We start from the raw sequence: 26,422 nt of genomic DNA on the forward strand, positions 1-26,422 counted from the left end.
ACGCTCCATTGTCTTATACATTTTTTTTTTTTTTGCCTTTTTTAAACTTTTCATTTTATACTGGAGTATAGCTGATTGATTAAGAATGTTGTGATAGTTTTAGGGGCACAGCAGAGTGACTCAGCCATACACATGGATCTGTTCTCCCCCAAAATTCCCCTTCCACCAAGGCTGCCACATCACATTGATACCAGACTTCCCCGTGCTATACAGTAGGTCCCTGATGGTTATCCATTTGAAATTTGGCAATGTGTACACATCGACCTCAAACTCCCTTACACATATTTTTCAAGCAAAAGTTAATTGTCATGTTAAAACATAATTGTTTTATGACTCATATCTATAAATTACTTAAAACACATGTGTGCATACACACACAAATTAAGACTTGGTCTCTGTCCTTATTATAATTAAAATTTTTATTAAATATCGGTCAATAACACAGAATATGATAGTGGCTGAATCTCCATACAGACATTTAAAAGAGGAATCTTGGTTGTCTTTTTCTTATTAAAATTCATTAAACAATTATTTTTCTCCATCATCATTTAGCAATTAACAAAATTGCCATCGAAATAAGCTTTTAAATATAACTTCTAAAGACTCAATAATAACCCCCTAATATTACTTTTGCTAATAAAGCTCTGGTTCTTATTTGACTGATTAGAATCACTAATTCCAGATTCAGTTCAATTGCATCTTCCTAAATATATATGTTTTGCCTCCTCTTGTCTTTTTCTATTTTAAGTCGTCCTTGACGGAATTATTAGCCTACGCCCATGAATATAGATGAAAAGTGTGCATGAACTAAAGTCACTTTCAGAAGTTTAGTGGATATAGCCACTGCCTGAATATCATTTATCCTTCATTTATCTGTGAAAGTTTCAGGTTAAGTGTTTTTGCAGTACCGAGACACTGAGAAACATTTCAAAGATACACACATACACACACGTTCTTCATGACAAATCAAAATTACTAAATTAAAGAGGTTTTCAATAAATAATAGATTGAATGATTACCATGTAATATAAAATAATTATATGCTTGTGATCTCTGCAAGAGAGAAAACTTTGCTAAAACATATGGTAGAAATATATTCTTAATAAAATGCAAATAATGGAGGCTCACACTCAAATGTCTATACCATCTAAGGAATACTGGTAAGGTGCTCAAAATATCAGATAATGTAAAATGATACAGTTTTTACTGAATACATGCCAAACAAGAGAATATACCAAACATGAGACTAGGTAAATTATATAGGTGTTTGCGTGTGTGCGTGCTAAGTCGCTTCAGTCATATCCAACTCTTTGTGACCCCATGGACTCTAGCCCACCAGGCTCCTCTGTCCATGGGATTCTCCAGGCAAGAATACTACAGTGGGTTGCCATTCCCTTCTCCAGGGATCTTCCCAACCCAGGGATCAAACCTGCATCTCTTGTATCTCCTGCATTGGCAGATGGATTCTTCACCTTAGCACCACCTGGGAAGCCCATATAGATGACTACCTCTTTTTATTTTAAGAACTTAAGAAACAGGTTCTCTTTGAATAACAGATGAGGAATTTGGGTTTCAGAGAAGTTGTACAGCACATAGCTAGTAAGAAGAATGTCTGAAATTAGTACCTACTTCACTAGAACATGGTACCTACCCGTGCTTCCCCATTTAGCCTAGGGGTATATTTTGCTTCTGTTTAAATAAGAATAGAACTGAAATTCTTTGGAATTCACAAACTGGACCTCAAATAATGGAACCCAATTGTCAGACTCATATAAAAGTGCCCTACAGTATCTACTTCATCTCCTGTGCACTGGGATAGAATGAGTGGCTATCAAGCAATCAAAATGTGGCTAATCCAAATTGAGATGGGTTGTAGTTGTAAAATAAATACACATTGGATTTTAAAGGCTAAGTCTGAAAATAAGAATATAAAATACTTCATTATTATCTTACATAGCTTTTGTGTTAAAAATGATAATACTTGGGGCATATTGAGTTAATTCAGGGTTCAGTCGTGATTCAGGGTAGTTCAGTCCATAAAGAATCTGCCTGCATTGCAGGAGATCCAGGTTCAATTCCTGGGTCAGGAAGACCCCCTGGAGAAGGAAATGGCAAAATATATTCTAAAAATTAATTCTGCTTTTTCTAAACATAACTTCTAGCATATATAAATTACACAAGTAGCTTACATTAGTGGCTTGCATTATACTTCTGTTAAAAGTTCATGATATTGCTGAATTCTCTTGCACCAACTTTCATGAAGACTAATAAAAAGCAGTTTGGCTTCTTAAAAATTTGTCCAGGCCACTCCCCCAAATATGTTTAAATACATATATACACAACAGTATATATACTCTCTACTGGCACTTTATTATATCTAGCCTAATATTAGGTGATTTTTGAGATGGTTTTCCTATTCTCCCCTACCACAATGAGATATTCTTAAAAGCAGAGTCTCAATTTCTATTCACCAAAAATTTTAATAGAATATCTCCAATAGCATCAGGATATACAAAGAACTCTAGTGATATTAATCAGATCAGATCAGTCGCTCAGTCGTGTCCGACTCTTTGCAACCCCATGAATCGCAGCACGCCAGGCTTCCCTGTCCATCACCAACTCCCGGAGTTCTCCCAGACTCACATCCGTTGAGTCAGTGATGCCATCTAGCCATCTCATCCTCTGTCGTCCCCTTCTCCTCCTGCCCCCAATCCCTCCCATCATCAGAGTCTTTTCCAATGAGTCAACTCTTCGCATGAGGTGGCCAAAGTACTGGAGTTTCAGCTTTAGCATCATTCCTTCCAAAGAAACCCCAGGGCTGATCTCCTTCAGAATGGTATGCACCCTTAATTTTATAATTAATATATAATCTATACCACTTTTTACATACTTTAAACTTTTCCTTTTGGAAGCCTTGTCATTTTTGTTTAAGAAACTTCATTCCAGATTTCACAGGTTTAAGAATTTAAAATTCCCGATGAGATTGGTTTGTTCCTCTGACATCACACTTAGTAGTTGTTCATTGAAGTTTAAAGTGGTTCTACATAAAACTTTTGCTCTCTCGTTACTTGGATGCTATGAGATTACTTTTTATTATGATCAAACATTTACTATTTAAAAGGTCAGATCTGGACAAAAGCTAGTATAGCTGTCATCAGATTTGCTACAGAGAAAGAAGGTGAAGCTTTTCTCAAGAAGTAGATTATTCTGAGGTATCTGAAATGCTTTTACATTTCACTCTTGTTAGTATCTAGGTTTCCCTGATGGCTCAGCTGGTAAAGAATCCGCTTGCAATGTGGGAGACATGCTGCATTCGATCCCTGGTTTGGGAAGATCCCCTGGAGAAGGGAAAGGCTACCCACTCCAGTATTCTGGTCTGGAGAATTCCATGGACCGTATAGTCCATGGGATTGCAAAGAGTCGGACACAACTGACCAACTTTAACTTTCACTTGTTAGTATATATTTCCCTCAACACAATTTTGAAATGTTTGTTTTCCTCTGTACCATTCCATACTGTGCTGGAAACTTCAAGCAAACATCCTGACTTAATTATGTGTCAGTGGGGAAACAGTTATCTAGAAACATAATCTGTGAAATGAATGAGGAAGTCAAGGCAGAAATGGTACGGTTCCCCATTCTACCCACCATGTTAAGTCAGCACAAATAAATTAGTTCATTCTTCTTAAAGCACTTTTGTTTCTTATTTATAATATGTAATTTATATACAAAAGGAATGGCATTTTTATTTTCTTCTCCAAACTCATGGTTTAAATATTAATATATATCATGTTATCAATTGATAAAATTTGTTCTTTTGTTTTCTTAACACTATATACTGTATTTATTTTCATCTCATACCTCTAATATATTATAGGGATTAATGCTATTTAATATTTCCACATCTTATAACACTGTCAATCTATGTATTATGTTGGACATCTATCAAGTCAACATTTTAATCTAATTATTAAGAAAAATTACCCAAATATTTTTAGGTGAATGGATGGACATAATCAATCATCTAAATGACTTAAATATATAAATTCAACCATTCAAATGAATAAGTGAGTGAGTGTTAGTTGGTCAGTCATATCTGACTCTTTGTGACTCCATGAACTATATAACCCACCAGGCTCCTCTGTCCATGGAATTCTCCAAGCACGAAAACTGGAGTGGGTTGCCATTGCCTTCAAATGAATAAAGTATTTGTCTAAAGAGAATAAAGTATATAAAATAACCACACTAACATCTAATTAAAGTGAAATAAATCTGTTCTTGACATTTTGGACTGCAAGTAGATCCAACCAGTTCATTCTGAAGGAGATCAGCCCTGGGATTTCTTTGGAAGGAAAGATGCTAAAGCTGAAACTCCAGTACTTTGGCCACATGATGTGAAGAGTTGACTCATTGGAAAAGACTCTGATGCTGGGAGGGATTGGGGGGCAGGAGGAGAAGGGGACGACAGAGGATGAGATGGCTGGATTGCATCACTGACTCGATGGACGTGAGTCTGGGTGAACTCCAGGAGTTGGTGATGGACAGGGAGGCCTGGCATGCTGCGATTCATGGGGTCACAGAGAGTCAGACATGACTGAGCGACTGAACTGAACTGAACTGAACTGACATTCTTACATTTATTAAGAGTGAATGATATTTATTTCGGATTGAAATCTGAATCAAACTGAAAACAAAGGAGCCGTATTTTATTGATCTAAGAAGACACTGACTAAAATAAGAACTCAGGAATTGGTAAATACACCAAAGCTTGGAGAAAAAATTGGAAGACAAGTTTATGAGTAAAGACTTGAAAGATAACATTTTAGATTCAAAAAGATTTTTCCTTATGAAAAGAATAATTTACTAGGTGTTTAGGTCACTTCTTTTCCATTTCCTTCCTTCCCACCTACCACTCTGTAAACGCACAAACTAAATAAATCAAAATGTACCTGTCGGAAGAGGCACTGCGAGTTCTTCTTTCATGGAGTGATGGGAAGATAGACAGTTCTTTGTAAGCACAATGTCATCCAGTGCTATATCACCACGGTGGCCCTTCCCAACTCGGCCTTCAAATTTGAGTTGGAAGTCCTCATCACCAGACAGGGCTAGCTCTTTCCGCTGCCAGAAATTGCCTTGTTCTACAGTGAGGTTAAGCAGGACCTTCGTTTGGTTTGAGACTGATACCTGGATCAAGGTGAGTGCTCCAATGCCATGTCCATACATGTGATAATGAAAAATTATCTGCAACCAGTAATAGAAATATTATAAATAATTAGTACAGTTAATTTCATCTTATTTTCAATTATATCATGCTGTCCTCTCTTTTCTTAACAGATTCTGGAAGAAAAAATAGGTCTGTATGTTCTATTGCTTAGTGAATACTCTATCAATGAACGAAGTTAGTCTAGCCTTAAATCATATGCTGCAAAACATGGAATGTAGTACAATAAGAACCAAGCAGGAATTTAGTTGAAAAAATGAGTGGCGTTTACTTCCTTTTTGTGACTTATAAAAGTAGGATTCCTCCACAAACTCTTAAAATCTGCTGTCAAAGGGATACAAATATCATTAAAAAGTATTATATTATATAGAAAGACTTTTCATGATTAAGAAACATCAGGTACTAAAGAAAATAATTTCCATCTCATGAAACTTAAATCATTTTCTTCAAAACAGCAGAGTACTTGATTGCTTATTCCACCACATTCTTAAACTTGAAACACATTTTCAGTTCTTCAAGGTCCTCAGGGCTCTACTATACATAGCAAAACCACCAGAATAGCAATTTCTAAATTTTACTTGAAATGTTTCAGAAGAGTAGACTTGAGTTTTACCCCCAAGTAAAAATTAATATGAGTATTTCCAAGGATTAACATTTCAATGTTTCAAATATGGAGTTTACCATATTTTTGGTGATTAAAACACTGGTGGAGAAAGTTAGGGGAAATTCTAAAAAAGAGAAGAGTATGAGTTAGGAACAGTAGGGACTCAGAGTTTTTAAGCTTTGGGCTTGTCATTTTTAGGAGTGGGGGAAAACTAATGGGGGGTGATCTTCATGCAGGAAAATAACATTTTAGAAACACTGGCACTCATGGATATTATAGTCTAGAGAAGGGAAATGAATGCGTTTAAAGGGTAAAGAATGTGATTAAACAATATACATAATGCATACTTTCAAACAGCATCAAGAGGTAAGCTCTGTGAAGTCAATCTATGCAAATTTCCTAGCTGATGAATAATACCCAAACTTCAGCTATTACTCTATGATCCAAAAGTGTTTATCCTATTGATTGACCCATTAATGTAGGAAAACATGAACTCTGTGACCACTGTAGCTTGTTCTGGGAGGACTGCTCAAACCTGAGTGGCACAAAGTGAGAAACAAAAAGTGTCTGACCGGGGTTGACATATATGCACCAATGACACCATGTATAAAATAGGTAACTAACGAGAACCTACTGTGCAGCCCAGGGAACTCTACCCAATGCTCTGTATGACCTAAATAGGAAGAAAATCAAAAAAAGGAGGGGATCTACGTATATGTAGAGCTGATTCCAGGGGGCTCCCCTGGTGGCTCAGTGGTAAACAAATCCACCTGCCAATTCAGGAGACATGGTTTCAATCCCTGGGTCGCAAAGATCCTCTGGGGAAAGAAATGGCAATCCACTCCGATATTTTTGACTGAGAAATCTCATGAAGAGGAGCCATGGGGCTGCAAAAGAGTCTGACATGACTTAGCAACTAAATAACAACAGAGCTGATTCACTTTGCTGTACAGGAAAAAACTAACATAATAATGTAAAGCAACTATATTCCATTAAAAATTAATTTTAAAAAAGGGTCTGAGGCCAGCTTCTTGAGCAGTGTCAAAAAGCAAGAAAGGAAACTATCCAACAGGCAAAAGCACACATCTGTCTGGAGCCCCTGCAGTCATACACATGGTCTTCCCAGTATCCTGCCTTGTTCTGTCTTATTTGCACAGAAAGCATAAAGCATATGTTTTATGTCACATAAACACTTCTGTATCTTCTTGAGGCCATTTTCTGAATGATACCATTGGGTTAACATGCAAACAAACATCTAAACACAAACACTCCATTTCTACAGAGAATATTTGATGACAATGTAACCTAATCACAGGGCAACATGAGCAAATAAAAATCTGTGAAGTACTGAATTCTTTTAAGGAGGCATCTTCACCAGAATTTCAGTTACTCTCTACACTCATCAATCTATGTCTGCATACTTCTCTGTATTCCATCCATCCCTCAGAAGGGAGAAAATTCTCCAATTTGATTTTTTTCTGCCTGAAGGTATTCCACAAGGTCAAGTGACAGAAAGGATTTTCATGAAAGTTTAGGAGGTCATTTCTGCTCACTTGATAAACAAATTTTTTATATCTGAGAGTCCCAATCATTTCCAGCATGACTTTTCCTTACTACTTTGTATACAATCTATATCATAAATATTCATAAAATGAACTATTCATCATTAATTTTTTGACATTTCTCCTAGGCATACTTCATTATTCTCACACAGATGTTTAAAACAGTGGGAACTATAGTTCTGAGGCCAGGCAAAAATAGAGATAAATGAAACCCTTGGTTACTACAGTATGAAAAAAAGAATCTATTGAACATTCTTAGAGGAAGTCTAAATAGAAAAGCTAAGAAGTCTTCTTTCTGTTGTCTTCCAAATTACTCAATACTTTCTTGAAAATAAAACCCCAGAACACTGGGTTTATATATGTTTTGTCTATATCTATAAATCTGTATATTCACAGATATTCTGAAAAGAGAAAATCAGTTCTAGTCCTGGAAAGTTAATTAAAAATTAAACATGCAGTATATAAAATTTCAGTTTGACTTCTTTGCCTCTCTAAAACTCAATGTTTGCCAAACTAATTAAAGTTTAATTGTGTATTTTTTCATTACATCCATTCTGGACTGCTGAGTTATGTCTCTCAAACTTTGATCGTGTCACTTTCTTGCAGAAAATCTATCAAATGTGCCTAAAGAGAGAAGAGAGATATTATTCTGAGTGTTAAACTATGAAATCAACTTAAGCTGAGACAGAAAAGCTCCTAAGACAAGCTAAAGGTTTAACATGACTGGGGCAGTGGTAGGATGTGAAGGCTGGTCAGTATAAAACAGGAACAAACATCTGTAGTAACTACAGGTTCAGCTGGAAAGCCCATGACCGAAGATTTAACATGCCTCCTTCTGGAGTTAGGGCTCTCTGTGTTGTGGAAAGAAATATACAAGAATTTGACAATCTGAAGATAATAAAGATTTAAATCATGCCTCCCAGTTTGATTCTTTGATCAGCTAGCAACTTTCTGGATATAATTTGTTTTCTTTACAGTGTTCAGACATTGAGGAATATACCAGTCCAAATACATGTGTTCACAGCTATGGAGACTGTATTTTTTGTCATAAATATAAAGGGCACATTTATTCACACACTAACTTCTTATAAAAAGATGCCATGAAGTCATTTCTGAGTGCTTAATTTATATGTAAAGCTAAATTTAGCTCCCAGCCTAGCTGGCTCAAATCCCCTGGGGAATAAAAACAGACAATCACACAAATAATAAAGGAAAGTGAAGGACCTTCCAAATGCATAGTCATCATATGAAGATCCAAACAACTCTACTTATATTTTTAACACTCTATAAACATTTTCTTCAAATTTCCACAGCATAATGGCCAAACCATTTTTTCCTAATCTAGAAATTCTACATTTTAAAGTGTCAACTTCAGTCTTTAATTTTCCGTGAAGATGTCCAACCATTTTATCATGGTGTCAACTGTGACTAATATTAGTTCTTGGAAACATTTAACTATTTTACACTATTTCTCGCTGTTTATTTCTCTTCCTTATGATGAAATCCCAATAATTCCAATGAGTGCCAAGTTCCCTGAGTGGACACAACCAATATTTCACTTTGTTCTAGGTGGTTCAGACAGTAAAGAATCTGCCTGCAGTGCAGAGACACATGTTCAGTCCCTGGGTTGGGAAGATCCCCTGGAGAAGGAAACGGCAACCCAATCCAGTATTCTTGCCTGGAGAATTCCATGGACAGGAGTCTGGTGGGTTACAGTCCACGGGGTTGCAAAGAGTTGGACACAACTGAGTGACTAACACTTTCTTTCACTTTCACCCATAGTTATGGATAATAACCATGACATTTTTCCAATGGATTCCAAGATTCTTTGTCTATGGAACTTATCCATAGGATAAATTCTTCCAACAGTTCTAACAAACCTTCCCTTTCATCTTCACTTTCTGCCGCTCACAAAATTCCAAGTTGAGTGCATTCAAAGTCACTTTTTAGTCTGGTTCTGGCCATTCTGTTTTCTGTTTTTGACTCTATCAGAAGTTGCTTATAACATTTCTGTTTTAATTTTTTCTCCATACCTTACAGTTTTTGCTTCTCCAGCTTATGACTGGACTTGAAATTCTGGCTGCCCTCATGGGCTGCTGAGGGAACAAGCTCTTTATAAAGATGTAATGGCCAGATGAATTTCCCAAGGTGTGGTCAGCCGCTGGCTCTGTGCCTGTAGCAGGGACATTGCTCGCCTTCAGATTCCAGTCAAAGTCATCATCCTGCTCCTGCTCCCAGGAACAAAGATCAAACTCAAAGTCACAGCGTCCCCTGGAGGCACCTGGAAAACATTTTACAATTTATGGTGGAGAGAAAAAGGAAATCAGCCGATAAAGCATGCAATCCAAAATCACATTTTATAAAGCACTCTCATGTCTAGGGACCTTTGAACTTGCTCCTCTCTCTGCCAGGATTCCTTCCCAAATGTCCACATGACCTTCCCACTCATTTCTATCAGATCTGTATTTGAATATCACCTTGTCAGTGGATCCTTATTTACTGGTGTATCTAAAATCTCCTATACTCAACTCTCTCCTGCTTCAGTTCTTTATTTTTATTGTTGGCACTTTCCTAATATATCATATCTTTACCTATTTATTTTATTTTTTTGGTCTTCCCTCACTCTTCACTCATCAGAATGCATGTTTCATGAAGGAGAGAATTTGCTCAGTTTTGTTCATTGTTATTTTCCCAGTGCCTGGCAAAAAACTGCTTAATTTGCTGAATAAATAAAGTTTAAAAAGAGAAAAAAAAATTATAGTAATCTTATGTAAGCTTTTATAAAGAGAATGAATAAACAACAAGGTCCTATTGTATAGCATGAGGATTATATTCAATATTATATGATAAACTATAATGGCAAAGAAATACAAAAAATAATGTGTATATATATATATGTATAAACTGAATCACTTTGCTGTACAGCAGTAATTGACACAACATTGTAAATCAACTATACTTCAATTGAAAAATACGAAAAAAATTAAAGTAATCCTGCTACATCATGCAATATTCAAAACCTACCAATATTATCCTTACAGAAATATTAAAATAGAATATTTTATTTTGTTACACACAGATACATAACAAGCTAATGACTTACATAAGTTTATTCCTTCACCAATCTGGTCCCAGGGTCAAAATGCATGGGAAAATGTTAGTATTATACACCTTTTCTCCTCCAAACCCCTATTTGATCAAAGTAACTTATTTCTTCTCTCTTCTCCTCTTTGCTTCTCAGCTCTTGGTAGGGAATTTAGGAAGTTCATTATTTTTCAACACAGTTTGGCATGGGAAATACTGCCTGAAGCAAAAATTACTAATCATCATAATTATTTTTTTAATGTATACTCATTTCAGAGATAATAAAATTGTGAAATGAAAAAGTAAGGCTAAAACTGCAATGATTTATTATAATAAGTCACAGAAACTAAATCTGTTATTTAATACCAACTATCTCTCAGGTAATCTAAAAATATTTATTATTAACATTGCTTAAGTTTTTCTTTCATTTCCAGAACAGTAAAAATTATTGAGTTCGACTATGTCTGTATTGGTTTTCTGCCTGCCAAATCTATGCATCTCTGACAGTTGCTGTTGTTCAGTCACTCTCATGTCCAACTTTTCCATGACCCCATGGGCTGCAGCACTCCAGCCTTGATTTCTATTTTCTTCTTTTTAAAAATAAGGCTATCCTTTTCTTCTTCTTCTTCTTTTTTTGCTTTTTTCTGGTTGCCCTAGAGTCTACATTATACATTTGCAACTAATCCAAGACAACTTTTATTTTATTTTATTTTATTTTTATTTATTTTTTTTAAATTAATTTTATTCTATTCTCAAACTTTACATAATTGTATTAGTTCTGCCAAACATCAAAATGAATCCACCACGGGTATACATGTGTTCCCCATCCTGAACCCTCCTCCCTCCCCACACCATCCCTCTGGGTCGTCCCAGTGCACCAGCCCCAAGCATCCAGTATCGTGCATTGAACCTGGACTGGCATCTCGTTTCATACATGATATTTTACATGTTTCAATGCCATTCTCCCAAATCTTCCCACCCTCTCCCTCTCCCACAGAGTCCATAAGACTGTTCTATACGTCAGTGTCTCTTTTGCTGTCTCGTATACAGGGTTATCATTACCATCTTTCTAAATTCCATATATATGCGTTAGTATACTGTATTGGTGTTTTTCCTTCTGGCTTACTTCACTCTGTATAATAGGCTCCAGTTTCATCCACCTCATTAGAACTGATTCAAATGTATTCTTTTTAATGGCTGAGTAATACTCCATTGTCTATATGTACCATAGCTTTCTTATCCATTCATCTGCTGATGGACATCTAGGTTGCTTCCATGTCCTGGCTATTATAAACAGTGCTGTGATGAACACTGGGGTACACGTGTCTCTTTCCCTTCTGGTTTCCTCAGTGTGTATGCCCAGCAGTGGGATTGCTGGATCATAAGGCAGTTCTATTACCAGTTTTTTAAGGAATCTCCACACTGTTCTCCATAGTGGCTGTACTAGTTTGCATTCCCACCAACAGTGTAAGAGGGTTCCCTTTTCTCCACACCCTCTCCAACATTTATTATTTGTAGACTTTTGGATTGCAGCCATTCTGACTGGTGTGAAATGGTACCTCATAGTGGTTTTGATTTGCATTTCTCTGATAATGAGTGATGTTGAGCATCTTTTCATGTGTTTGTTAGCCATCTGTATGTCTTCTTTGGAGAAATGTCTATTTAGATCTTTGGCCCATTTTTTGATTGGGTCATTTATTTTTCTGGAGTTGAGCTGGAGGAGTTGCTTGTATATTTTTGGGATTAGTTGTTTGTCGGTTGCTTCATTTGCTATTATTTTCTCCCATTCTGAAGGCTGTCTTTTCACCTTGCTAATAGTTTCCTTTGATGTGCAGAAGCTTTTAAGGTTAATTAGGTCCCATTTGTTTATTTTTGCTTTTATTTCCAATATTCTGGGAGGTGAGTCATAGAGGATCCTGCTGTGATGTATGTCAGAGAGTGTTTTGCCTATGTTCTCCTCTAGGAGTTTTATAGTTTCTGGTCTTACATTGAGATCTTTAATCCATTTTGAGTTTATTTTTGTATATGGTGTTAGAAAGTGTTCTAGTTTCATTCTTTTACAGGTGGTTGACCAGATTTCCCAGCACCACTTGTTAAAGAGATTGTCTTTAATCCATTGTATATTCTTGCCTCCTTTGTCAAAGATAAGGTGTCCATATGTGCGTGGATTTATCTCTGGGCTTTCTATTTTGTTCCATTGATCTATATTTCTGTCTTTGTGCCAGTACTATACTGTCTTGATAACTGTGGCTTTGTAGTAGAGCCTGAAGTCAGGTAGGTTGATTCCTCCAGTTCCATTTTTCTTTCTCAAGATCGCTTTGGCTATTCAAGGTTTTTTGTATTTCCATACAAATTGTGAAATTATTTGTTCTAGCTCTGTGAAGAATACTGTTGGTAGCCTGATAGGGATTACATTGAATCTATAAATTGCTTTGGGTAGTATACTCATTTTCACTATATTGACTCTTCCAATCCATGAACATGGTATATTTCTCCATCTATTAGTGTCCTCTTTGATTTCTTTCACCAGTGTTTTATAGTTTTCTATATATAGGTCTTTAGTTTCTTTAGGTAGATATATTCCTAAGTATTTTATTATTTTTAAACGTAAATGGGTTGAATGCCCCAACCAAAAGACAAAGACTGACTGAATGGATACAAAAACAAGACCCCTACATATGTTGTCTACAGGAGACCCACCTCAAAACAGGGGACACATACAGACTGAAAGTGAAGGGCTGGAAAAAGATTTTCCATGCAAATAGGGACCAAAAGAAAGCAGGAGTAGCAATACTCATATCAGATAAAATAGACTTTAAAACAAAGGCTGTGAAAAGAGACAAAGAAGGTCACTACATAATGATCAAAGGATCAATCCAAGAAGAAGATATAACAATTATAAATATATATGCACCCAACACAGGAGCACCGCAGTATGTAAGACAAATGCTAACAAGTATAAAAGGAGAAATTAACAATAACACAATAATAGTGGGAGACTTTAACACCCCACTCACACCTATGGATAGATCAACTAAACAGAAAATTAACAAGGAAACACAAACTTTAAACGATACAATAGACCAGTTAGACCTAATTGATATCTATAGGACATTTCATCCCAAAACAATGAATTTCACCTTTTTCTCAAGCGCACATGGAACCTTCTCCAGGATAGATCACATCCTGGGCCATAAAGCTAGCCTTGGTAAATTCAAAAAAATAGAAATCATTCCAAGCATCTTTTCTGACCATAATGCAGTAAGATTAGATCTCAATTACAGGAGAAAAACTATTAAAAATTCCAACATATGGAGGCTGAACAACACGCTGCTGAATAACCAACAAATCACAGAAGAAATCAAAAAAGAAATCAAAATTTGCATAGAAACGAATGAAAATGAAAACACAACAACCCAAAACCTGTGGGACACAGTAAAAGCAGTCCTAAGGGGAAAGTTCATAGCAATACAGGCACACCTCAAGAAACAAGAAAAAAGTCAAATAAATAACCTAACTCTACACCTAAAGCAACTAGAAAAGGAAGAAATGAAGAACCCCAGGGTTAGTAGAAGGAAAGAAATCTTAAAAATTAGAGCAGAAATAAATGCAAAAGAAACAAAAGAGACCATAGCAAAAATCAACAAAGCCAAAAGCTGGTTCTTTGAAAGGATAAATAAAATTGACAAACCATTAGCCAGACTCATCAAGAAACAAAGGGAGAAAAATCAAATCAATAAAATTAGAAACGAAAATGGAGAGATCACAACAGACAACACAGAAATACAAAGGATCATAAGAGACTATTATCAACAATTATATGCCAATAAAATGGACAATGAGGAAGAAATGGACAAATTCTTAGAAAAGTACAACTTTCCAAAACTCGACCAGGAAGAAATAGAAAACCTTAACAGACCCATCACAAGCACGGAAATTGAAACTGTAATCAAAAATCTTCCAGCAAACAAAAGCCCAGGTCCAGACGGCTTCACAGCTGAATTCTACCAAAAATTTAGAGAAGAGCTAACACCTATCCTGCTTAAACTCTTCCAGAAAATTGCAGAGGAAGGTAAACTTCCAAACTCATTCTATGAGGCCACCATCACCCTAATACCAAAACCTGACAAAGATCCCACAAAAAAAGAAAACTACAGGCCAATATCACTGATGAACATAGATGCAAAAATCCTAAACAAAATTCTAGCAATCAGAATCCAACAACACATTAAAAAGATCATACACCATGACCAAGTGGGCTTTATCCCAGGGATGCAAGGATTCTTCAATATCCGCAAATCAATCAATGTAATACACCACATTAACAAATTGAAAAATAAAAACCATATGATTATCTCAATAGATGCAGAGAAAGCCTTTGACAAAATTCAACATCCATTTATGATAAAAACTCTCCAGAAAGCAGGAATAGAAGGAACATACCTCAACATAATAAAAGCTATATATGACAAACCCACAGCAAACATTATCCTCAATGGTGAAAAATTGAAAGCATTTCCTCTAAAGTCAGGAACAAGACAAGGGTGCCCACTTTCACCATTACTATTCAACATAGTTTTGGAAGTTTTGGCCACAGCAATCAGAGCAGAAAAAGAAATAAAAGGAATCCAAATTGGAAAAGAAGAAGTAAAACTCTCACTATTTGCAGATGACATGATCCTCTACATAGAAAACCCTAAAGACTCCACCAGAAAATTACTAGAACTAATCAATGATTATAGTAAAGTTGCAGGATATAAAATCAACACACAGAAATCCCTTGCATTCCTATACACTAATAATGAGAAAACAGAAAGAGAAATTAAGGAAACAATTCCATTCACCAAGACAACTTTTAAATAACAGTATACTACTTCAAGGGTGGTGTGAATAGCTTATAAGAACAAAATAACCCTAATTCCTCATTTTCATTCCTTGTATTACTGCTGTCATTAATTTCACAAAGATAAGCACATGTATTGGAAAAGGAAATGGCAACCCACTCCAGTATTCTTGCCTGGGCAATCCCATGGACAGAGGAGCCTGGAGGGCTACAGTCCATGGGATCACAAAGAATCAGACATGACTTCGTGATTAAACAACAAAGTATATGTATATATATACACACACATACATATATATAGATATACACAAGAAATACATAAGCATATGTAATACATTGTTGCTTTTTATTATTTTGAACAAACTATCTGTTATAAGAAAAAAAATGTTTTTTATTTTACCTTCACTTATTGCTCCTCTGATACTCCTTTCTTTATATAGCTCTGAATTTCAGATCATTTTTTTCTCTCAAAAAGTTAGTTTAACATTTCTTGCAAGGCAAGTCTGCTAGCAACAGATGCTCTTATTGTTTGTCTGAGAAAGTCTATAGCTTCCTCATATTTAAAGGATAAATTCACAGGGTACAGAACTCTACATCAGTTTTTTTTTTCCTTACAACACTTTAAATGTCATTCCACTTTCTTCTATCTTGCATTGTTTCTGCATAGAAGTTGGATGTAATTTTTACCTTTATTTGTGTATAAGTAAGGTATTTTTCCCTCTGACTTCCTTCAGAAATTTTACTTTACCTTTGACTTTCTGTAATGTTAAAAGTTAAGCCCACATGTAGATTTTTTTGGGCATTTATCCAGAATCATATTTCCTGAGCTTCCTGTATCTGTGATTTTTATGTGCCATAGGTTTGGCAAAATTCTCAGTCATTATTGCTTCAAACATTTCTTCTGCTTTCTTTCCTCTCCCTTAGATATTCCTATCAGTCACATCTTTGATAGTTGTCCCATAGTCCCCCAATATTCTGTTCTGTTTTTCTCAGTCTTCATTCGTTTGCTTTTCAGTTTTGGAGACTTCTATTAATATACCCTCTAGCTCAGATCTCTCTCCTTAGCCACATTCAGGCTACTATTCAGTTAATCAAGACACCATTTCTGTTACAGTGTTTTTAATCGAAATCATTTCTTTTTGGTTCTTTATTAGGATTACATCTGTTCTTCTTGCATGCTGTTTTACCTACCAGAGGCCTTAGAATATAAATCATAATTGTTTTAAATTCTTAGTCTGATAATTCCAACATCCCTGTCATGTCTAGTTGTGAGGCTTGTTCTGTTTCTTCAGATTCTATTTTTGCCTTGTAGAATGCCTTGTAATTTTTTCTTGATAGCCAGACATGATGTACCAGGTAAAAGGAACTGTTATAAGTAGGCCTTGAGATTCCCTGGTGGCTGAGATGTAGAGTCTGCCTGCAATGCGGGAGACCTGGGTTCGATCCCTCTGTCAGGAAGATCCCCTGGAGAAGGAAATGGCAACCCACTCCTGTGTTCTTGCCTGGAAAATCCCACGGGCAGAGGAGCCTGTCAGGTTACAGTCCGTGGGCTTGCAAAGAGTCAGATACGACTGAGCGACTTCACTTTCACAGAAGTAGGCCTTTAGCAATGTGGTGGTGAGTATGGGGGGAGGGAGAGTGTTCTATGGTCTTATACTTGGGTCTCTTTTAGTGAACCCATGCCTCAGGACTGAACTTCACAAGTGTTCTCAGGATTTCTTCCCCCCTCACTTCTTAGGTGAAACAGGATTCCTAGAGGAAGCTAGCATTATTTCCCCTCCTCCTATAAGTTAAGCTCTGATAACACCCTAGCAATACAGGCTCTGGTTAACTAATAATAGCTTCCCCCAATGACAGGATTTGTGAGGAAGAATTGAGTGCTTCGGTGAATTTCAGAATGGTTCCTTTATCCCTCCTCCTGCTGGAAGGAGGGGATTCTTTTTTCTCCAATATTTAACATGGGAACCTGGTTGAACTTCTGGAGATAAATCTCACAGTACTGAGTGGGGGAGGGAGGTTGGAACATGCCTTATGGCTGTGTTCCCCTATAGTTTTTAACACTCAGGCTTGGCCACATTGAGCCTTCAGAAACTCATCAATATCACTCAGGTTTTCCTACCCTAGAAACTGATTTCTGAAGTGGCTACTGCTTGCAAGTCTCTACTCTGATAAATTCTGACCCTCTGTACAGACTGCCTATCTTTCCAATCTTGAGGACAGCCTTTGTGCTATGTCCTCCCCTCTCTTATGGATGCAAGTGAAGTGAAGTGATACTGTCACCCTGCTTATTTAACTTATATGCAGAGTACATCATGAGAAACACTGGGCTAGATGAAGCACAAGCTGGAATCAAGGTTGCTGGGAGAAATATCAATAACCTCATACATGCAGATGACACCACCCTTATGGCAGAAAGTGAAGAAGAACTTAGGAGCCTCTTGATGAAAGTGAGAGTTTAAAAAATTGGCTTAAAACTCAACATTCAGAAAAGTAAGATCATGGCATCTGGCCCAATCACTTCATGGCAAATAGATGGGGAAACAGTGGAAACAGCAGCTGACTTTATTTTCTGGGGCTCCAAAATCACTGCAGATGGTGACTGCAGCCATGAAATTAAAAGACGTGTGCTCCTTAGAAGAAAAGTTATGACCAACACAGACAGCATATTAAAAAGCAGAGACATTACTTTGCCAACAAAGGTCCGTCTAGTCAAAGCTATGGTTTTTCCAGTAGTTGTATACAGATGTGAGAGTTGGACTATAAAGAAAGCTGAATGCTGAAGAATTGATGCTTTTGAACTGTGGTGTTGGAGAAGACTCTTCAGAATCCCTTGGACTGCAAGGAGATCCAACCAGTCCATCGTAAAGGAAATCAGTCCTGAATATTCATTGGAAGGACTGATTTGAAGCTGAAACTCCAATACCTTGGCCATCTGATGTGAAGAACTGACTCATTTGAAAGACCCTGATGCTGGGAAAGATTGAAGGCAGGAGGAAAGGGGGACAGCAGAGGTTGAGATGGTTGGATGGCATCACCGACTTAATTGACATGAGCTTGAGTAAACTGCAGGAGATGGTGATGGACAGGGAGGCCTGGCGTGCTGCAGTCCATGGGGTCACAAAAAGTCAGACACGACTGAGTGACTGACCTAAAGTGAAGTGAAAGTTGCTCAGTCGTGTCCCACTCTTTGCAACACCATGGACTATACAGTCCATAGAATTCTCCAGACCAAAATACTAGAGTGGGTAGCCTTTCCCTTCGCCAGGAGATCTTCCCAACCCAGGGATTGAACCCAGGTTTCCCACATTGCAGGCAGATTCTTTACCAGCTGAGACACAAGGGAAGCCCAAGAATACTGGAGTGGGTAGCCTATCCCTTCTCCAGAGGATATTCCTGACTGAAGAATCAAACCAGGTCTCCTGCACTGCAGGCAGATTATTTACCAACTGAGCTATCGGGGAAGCCCTATGGATGCAAGAAAAGTTGTTCATTTTTCATTCTGTTCAGACTTTGTTATTAAGACAATAGGTTGCTGGCAATTTCTGAGCTCCTCACATACAGAACCAGATAGTGGAAATTACACTAATACCTTTTTACAATTTTGCTGCTAAATGATAAAGAAGGCTGACACCGAAGAATTGATGCTTTTGAACTGTGGTGCTGCAGAAGACTCTTGAGAGTCCCTTGGACAGGAAGGAAGTCAAATCAGTCAATTCTAAAGGAAATCAACTCTGAATATTCATTGGAAGGACTGATGCTGAAGCTGAAGCTCCAATACTTTGGCCACCTGATGTGAAGAGCTGACTTGTTGGAAAAGACCCTAATGCTGGGAAAAACTGAAGGCAGGAGAAGGAGGAGATGACAGATGATTGGATGGCATCACTGACTCAATGGACATGAGCTTGAGCAAGCTCCAGGACACAGTGAGGGACAGGGAAGCCTGATGTGCTGCTGTCCATGGGGTCACAAGAGTCAGACATGACTGAGCAACTGAACAACAAAACAATAGGTTGTCAGCAATTTCTGAGCTCTTCACATACAGAACCAGATACTGGGAATACATAAACACCTTTTTACAATTCTTCTGGTAAATGATAACACTAACAATGTTAGTAAAGATGTTATAAAACTGAGAATGTATTCAGTTCAGTTTAGCTCAGTCGCTCAGTTGTGCCCAACTCTTTGCAACCCCATGAATCACAGCACGCCAGGCCTCCCTGTCCATCACCAACTCCCGGAGTTCACTCAGACTCACGTCCATCGAGTCAGTGATGCCATCCAGCCATCTCATCCTCTGTCGTCCCCTTCTCCTCCTGCCCCCAATCCCTCCCAGCATCAGAGTCTTTTCCAATGAGTCAACTCTTCGCATGAGGTGGCCAAAGTACTGGAGTTTCAGCTTCAGCATCATTCCCTCCAAAGCAATCCCAGGGCTCATCTCCTTCAGAATGGACTGGTTGGATCTCCTTGCAGTCCAAGGGACTCACAAGAGTCTTCTCCAACACCACAGTTCAAAAGCATCAATTCTTCGGCTCTCAGCCTTCTTCACAGTCCAACTCTCACATCCATACATGACCACAGGAAAAACCATAGCCTTGACTAGACGGACCTTTGTTGGTACAGTAATGTCAACAAAGAGAATGTATTAGTAAGGGCAATATCTTATAAACATACGTTTAGGACACTTTTCACATTATTTAAAGTAAATTCACATGCTGTAGCATAAAACCAATGAATGATTAATTGGACAATAAAAAATGTACTGTTTAGAATTACTTGTCAACAGTAATTCTTTATTTAAGTCCTACTTGAATATTACAAAGTGAAAGCGAAAATCTGTAAGATTGTAATTACATGTAAGCTGATGTTCAAAACTAAAAATACTTGAGAAGAAGGTAAGTTGCAACATGTCAAGGTATATTTATACAAAGATTTTTCTCTTAAAGACAGCACATTTGAACAACTGCTCAATAAATAAAATTTAATAAATTAAAATTTTAATAAATAAAAATTTATAAAATTTAATAAATAAAATTTAGATGATTTTATCAAAATGAGAGTAGGAATGATTCTGCTGCCAAAACTCTCAGGAAAGAGGAGGGCAGGTCGATATCCTGGCAGAAGTCACTGAAATTCCTGGATGAACAATCTATTTTATTACATGGGACTCTTTAAGAACTACCAAGGCATCAAAACTGTGTTTTTTCAGGGAATTCCCTGACAGTCCAGTGGTTAGGGCTCAGCACTTTCATTGCTGGGGCCAGAGTTCAATCATGGTCAGGGAATAAGCTCCCACAAGCCACACAGCACAGTCAAAAAAACACATCTTTAAAAGAAAAAACTTTTTTATTTATGGAGGTATTCTTACTGTTAACACAGGTCAGATAAAAGTTTTAGTTCAGAATACTAAAGTTCTCCCAGGTATTCTCTCAAAGGACTGGGAAGTAAATCTCACTAAAATAATAATGAAACCCAACTCATTATCTTGTTTATAATATGAACTCTTGTCTTGGTTAAGAATATAAATGAAGTAACTAATTCAGTTGCTCTTACATTAGAAAATTTAGCAACCCATGAGGACCAGACTTCCACATGGACCAGCATCTAAAAAGGCTACTTGTATAAGAAATGATGTGCATTGCTAAAAGATTTGTTTTTCTGAAAAAAAAAAAACAAATAAAATGCTGCTGCATGAATCTCTATAATGTAAATCATATTTCTGCTTTTGATATTTACTATAGGTTTGAAGATATGTTTCCTTGGAAAGTTTAATTCTAAAATGTCGGTGGAGAAAACACAAGGAGGCCTAAAAGCTGTTTGAATTTCACATCACTACAGTTAGGAGGAGCAACTTATGCTTTCATTTTTTACTATTTCCCATCAGTGCCAGGTGAGACAAGCAACAAATAGTCTTCTGTGCAGATGCCAATTCCTGGCATTTCATGGAGCAATTAATGCCAGTGCCAGACAGGTGTGCCCTCAGGAGGAAAATGATCACCTTTGTCTACAGCTGTGTCATCCATCAAACCAGTTTTTCCCTTTCAAAATGCTATTATTTTTCCATGGATCAATATCCTTATACATATAAAATATCAGTTTCATTTAAAATGTGCATAGTTTTGAAAGAACATGCCTTGTAAGATCTTACCATCAAATCTCTAAAATTAAAATAGCGTTATATTCATTTGTCCCTTTCATATACATTTTAATTATTTATTTTGAATTGAAGTATAGTTGCCGTACAATATATTACAGGTGTACAATATAGTGATTCAAAAATTTCACAGGTTATACTCCATTTATAGTTATTATAAAATATTAGCTATTTTCCATGTGTTGCATAATATATCCTTGGAGCTTATATTATACCTAGTAGTTTGTACTTCTTAATCCCTCACCCACATACTACCTATATTACCTCTCCCCTCCTGCCTCCTCTCCCCACTGGTAACAACGAGGTTGTTCTCTGTATCTTTGAGTCTGCTTCTTTTTTGTATTATTCACTAATTTGTTGTATTTTTTAGAATTCACATGTAAGTTACATCATGGAGATTTGTCTTTCTCTGACTTATTTCATTTAGCATAATGCCCACCAAGTCCATCCATATTGTTGGAAATGACAAAATCTCATTCTTTTTATGGCTGAGGAGTATTACAATGTATGTATGTGTATACACACACACACACACACACACACACACATCTTCTTCACCCATTCATCTGTTGATGGAGACTTAGGTTGCTTCCATATCTTGGCAATTGTAAATAATACTGCTATGAATATTAGGGTGCATGTATTCTTTTGAATTAGTGTTTATTGAGCACATTCTATCAAAAAGCCCATTTAAGAAAATGGGAAACAGCCTGGAAGCAGGGCTCCATTGTATTAATCAGAACATAACATAACATACATGACAGAACATAATCATAACATCAGGGCCTGAGCATTTTCTTTATGCATATTATTACACTTAATTCCCATGTCTCTGTATAATAGTTATTATGCTTATTTTGGTCAAAGAGAAAGCTAGAGTTCAGAGTTAAGTACTTTGCTTAGTATTATCCACTAAGTAGCAGAACTATGAGTTTAAGAATGATATGATACAACCCCTGGACCAATATTCCCCATTATAATGAGGTACACAGTGGCTGGGGGTAGAAGCTTCAAAAAAAAAAAAAAAAGCCAAAAACAAATAATGCAGGGTAAGAAAATATATGTGTCTATAAGGAAATGCTCTAGGAGATTTCTTCTTTAGGGTAGGGAGCTACATGAAGATGGCAGTCATCCAGTTTGGCTTGATTCTTCTTGAGGTGGCAAGACATCGTTCATCATTTCTTTAACTCTGTTCATCTGAATTATGAATGTCCAACAGATATCAATTTGCTGTGCAAAGGAAGTATGTTCTTCACAGTTGCCAAGAGACAGAATATGATCAATCTTATAAATTATATCTGTCACTGAGAGATTTCAAAATACACTAGCATATTAAAAGCTCCATGAATTCCCACAATATAGAAACTCTCTTTATATAATGAAGTCTATTCCCAACTTATTTAACAGGGCTTCCTGGTGGCAAGGAACCTTTATACTTGCTTATTTAGAACTATGAACAACTTTAGAATACTACACTGCTGATAATGAACACAGCAAGGTTCACAAATCCTAATTAAAAATAAACCAGCTAGAAAAATGGTACAGATGAACCTATTCACAAAGCAGAAATAGAGATACAGATGTAGAGAACAAAAATATGGACACCAAGGAGGGGAAAAAGGGGTTGGATGAGTTGGGATTGACATATATACACTACTATATATAAAATAGGTAACTAATGAGAACCTACTGCATAGCACAGGAACTCTATTCAATGCTCTATGGTGACCTAAATGAGAAGGAAATCCAACAAAGGGGATGTATGTATATATACAGTTGATTTGCTTTGCTGATGACACTACCCTTATGGCAGAAAGCAAAGAACTAAAGAGGAGAGTGAAGAAGTTAGCTTAAAGCTCAACATTCAGAAAACTAAGATCATGGCATCCAGTCCCATCACTTCATGGGAAATAGATGGGGAAACAGTGGAAGAAGTGACAGACTTCATTTTTTTGGACTCCAAAATAACTGCAGATGGTTATTGCAGCCATGAAATTAAAAGACACTTGCTCCTTGGAGGAACTGTGACCAACCTAGACAGCATATTAAAAAGCAGAGACATTATTTGCCAACAAAGGTCCATCTAGTCAAAGATATGGTTTTTCTAGTAGTCATGTATGGATGTCAGAGTCGGACTATAAAGAAAGCTGAGCGCGGAAGAAGTAATGCTTTTGAACTGTGGTGCTGGAGAAGACTCTTGCAAGTCCCTTGGACTGCAAGGAGATCCAACCACTCCATCCTAAAGGAAATCAGTCCTGGGTGTTCACTGGAAGGACTGATGCTGAAGCTGAAACTCCAATACTTTGGCCACCTGATGCGAAGAACTGACTCACTGGAAAAGACCCTGATGCTGGGAAGGATTGAAGGCAGAAGAAGGGGATGACAGAGGATGAGATGGTTGGATGGCATCACCGACTTGATGGACATGAGTCTGAGTAAACTCTGGGAGTTGGTGATGGACAGGGAAGTCTGGCATGCTGCAGTCCATAGTCACAAAGAGTTGGACAGGACTGAGCAACTGAACTGAACTGATAAAGCAACTATACTGTAACAATTTTTTTTTTCAAAACTAGCAAAAAGCAAACTTAAAGAAGTTAGTTTCCACCAGTTCTGAGTGGGGTACTTTCCTTGAGGAATTGTATTTGTTTCTTAGGGCTTCTGTAACAAAGCACAACAAAGGGGGTGGTTTTAAACAACAGAAATTGACTCTCTCTCAGTTGCTCAGGTTAAAGATCTGAAATCAAGGTGTCAGTGGCACCATGCCCTCCATATTGGCTCTAGGGGCGTATCCTTTCTTATGTCTTCGTAAGTATACAGGTAATTATCGGCAATCTGAGCATGCCTTGTCCTGTCCACACCACTCCACTCACATGGCATCCACCCTGTGTGTTATCGCATCATCTTCCCTCTGGGGGTCTCTGTTCCTATTTCTCTCTTCTTACAGGGACACCAATCACAGGGTTTGAGCCCACCTAATCCAGTATGACTTCATTTTACTTATTTTTTTAATATAAATTTATTTATTTTAATTGGAGGCTAATTACTTCACAATACTGTATTGGTTTTGCCATACATCTACATGAATCCACCACGGGTGTACACGTGTTCCCCATCCTGAACCCCCCTCCCACCTCCCTCCCCAACCATCCCTCTGGGTCATCCCAGTGCACCAGCCCCGAGCATCCTGTATCATGCATCGAACCTGGACTGGCGATTCATTCCACATATGATATTATACATGTTTCAATGCCATTCTCCCAAAACATCCCCCACCCCCTCTCCCACAGAGTCCAAAAGACTGTTCTATACATCTGTGTCTCTTTTGCTGTCTCGCATACAGGGTTGTCGTTACCATCTTTCTAAACTCCATATATATGCGTAAGACCAGAAACTATAAAACTCCTAGAGGAGAACATAGGCAAAACACTCTCCGACATACATCACAGCAGGATCCTCTATGACGCACCTCCCAGAATATTGGAAATAAAAGCAAAAATAAACAAATGGGACCTAATTAAAATTAAAAGCTTCTACACAATGAAGGAAACTATAAGCAAGGTGAAAAGACAGCCTTCAGAATGGGAGAAAATAATAGCAAATGAAGCAACTGACAAACAACTAATCTCAAAAATATACAAGCAACTCCTACAGCTCAATTCCAGAAAAATAAACGATACAATCAAAAAATGGGCCAAAGAACTAAATAGACATTTCTCCAAAGAAGACATACAGATGGCTAACAAACACATGAAAAGATGCTCAACATCACTCATTATCAGAGAAATGCAAATCAAAACCACTATGAGGTACCATTTCACGCCAGTCAGAATGGCTGTGATCCAAAAGTCTACAAACAATAAATGCTGGAGAGGGTGTGGAGAAAAGGGAACCCTCTTACACTGTTGGTGGGAATGCAAACTAGTACAGCCGCTGTGGAGAAGAGTGTGGAGATTCCTTAAAAAACTGGAAATAAAACTGCCATATGACCCAGCAATCCCACTGCTGGGCATACACACAGAGGAAACCAGAAATGAAAGAGACACGTGTACCCCAAAGTTCATCACAGCACTGTTTATAGTACCCAGCACATGGCAGCAACCTAGATGTCCATAAGCAGGTGAATGGATAAGAAAGCTGTGGTACATATACACAATGGAGTATTACTCAACCATTAAAAAGAATACATTTGAATCAGTTCTAATGAGGTGGATGAAACTGGAGCCTATTATACAGAGTGAAGTAAGCGAGAAAGAAAAACACCAATACAGTATGACTTCATTTTAATTCACTACATCTGCACAGACTCTGTTTCAACATTCACAGGTTCTAGTTGGAATTTAAAGGGAAACACTATACAACTTAATACTGAAATGTTTACAGGTTTTAAAGCATATCACCATATCACTGGAAAATAATCACAAATTGCTAAGACAGAAGATCTTAAAAGTTCTCCTCACACACACATACAAAATGAGTAACTATGTATGGGATTGGATATTAACCAGCCTTAATCTGGTGATCATTTTGCAATATATACTTTTGGTCACCTGAAAAATATTATATGCTAATTATAAAGTCAATACAAAGAAAATAGAATTTGACGTTTCTGTATTTCAATTTATGTCCTACCATATTAAGCAGAATCACAAAGAGTACAAAAAATAATATCATCAGTAATGGATATTCTTGACATGATCTTGATTTTACTGGGAATATTTCCATTGTTTCCTTCTTTAATTTGATAGACCATTTTTAACTTGTTAAAGTAACACCATTCTGTATATATTATAAGAAATGGTTGTTAAATTTCAGAGAATATTTTCAGCACCTATCAGTTTACTGTGACAGTTTTTAGTGACTTGGTTACATTCACAGTCTGTTACATTAAAACATTTTTAAAATGTAAGATTCTCATCTCAGAGTATATGATTGTTACATTACTGAATTTCGTTTGCTGG

At 37.1% G+C, this 26,422-nt stretch overlaps 1 protein-coding gene across 12 annotated transcripts in view; it reads right to left on the bottom strand.

Annotated features, from left to right (window-relative positions):
- The window catches only part of MALRD1 (MAM and LDL receptor class A domain containing 1), a 754,524-nt gene that overhangs the window by 328,256 nt on the left and 399,846 nt on the right, over positions 1–26,422 (bottom strand). For all 12 annotated transcript variants that reach the window (XM_086334563.1, XM_086334560.1, XM_086334554.1 and 9 more), the window contains 2 exons: positions 9,420–9,667; positions 4,949–5,240 (listed from right to left, as the gene is read on the bottom strand). In XM_086334563.1, the coding sequence (XP_086190689.1) occupies positions 4,949–5,240; positions 9,420–9,667 (540 nt within the window). The remainder of the gene's footprint in view (positions 1–4,948; positions 5,241–9,419; positions 9,668–26,422) is intronic.

Source organism: Bos grunniens, chromosome 13 (genome assembly GCF_055505025.1).
Source record: "Bos grunniens cultivar Pamir isolate PY7600 chromosome 13, Bosgru_T2T1.0, whole genome shotgun sequence".
Taxonomy (NCBI): Eukaryota; Metazoa; Chordata; class Mammalia; order Artiodactyla; family Bovidae; genus Bos; species Bos grunniens.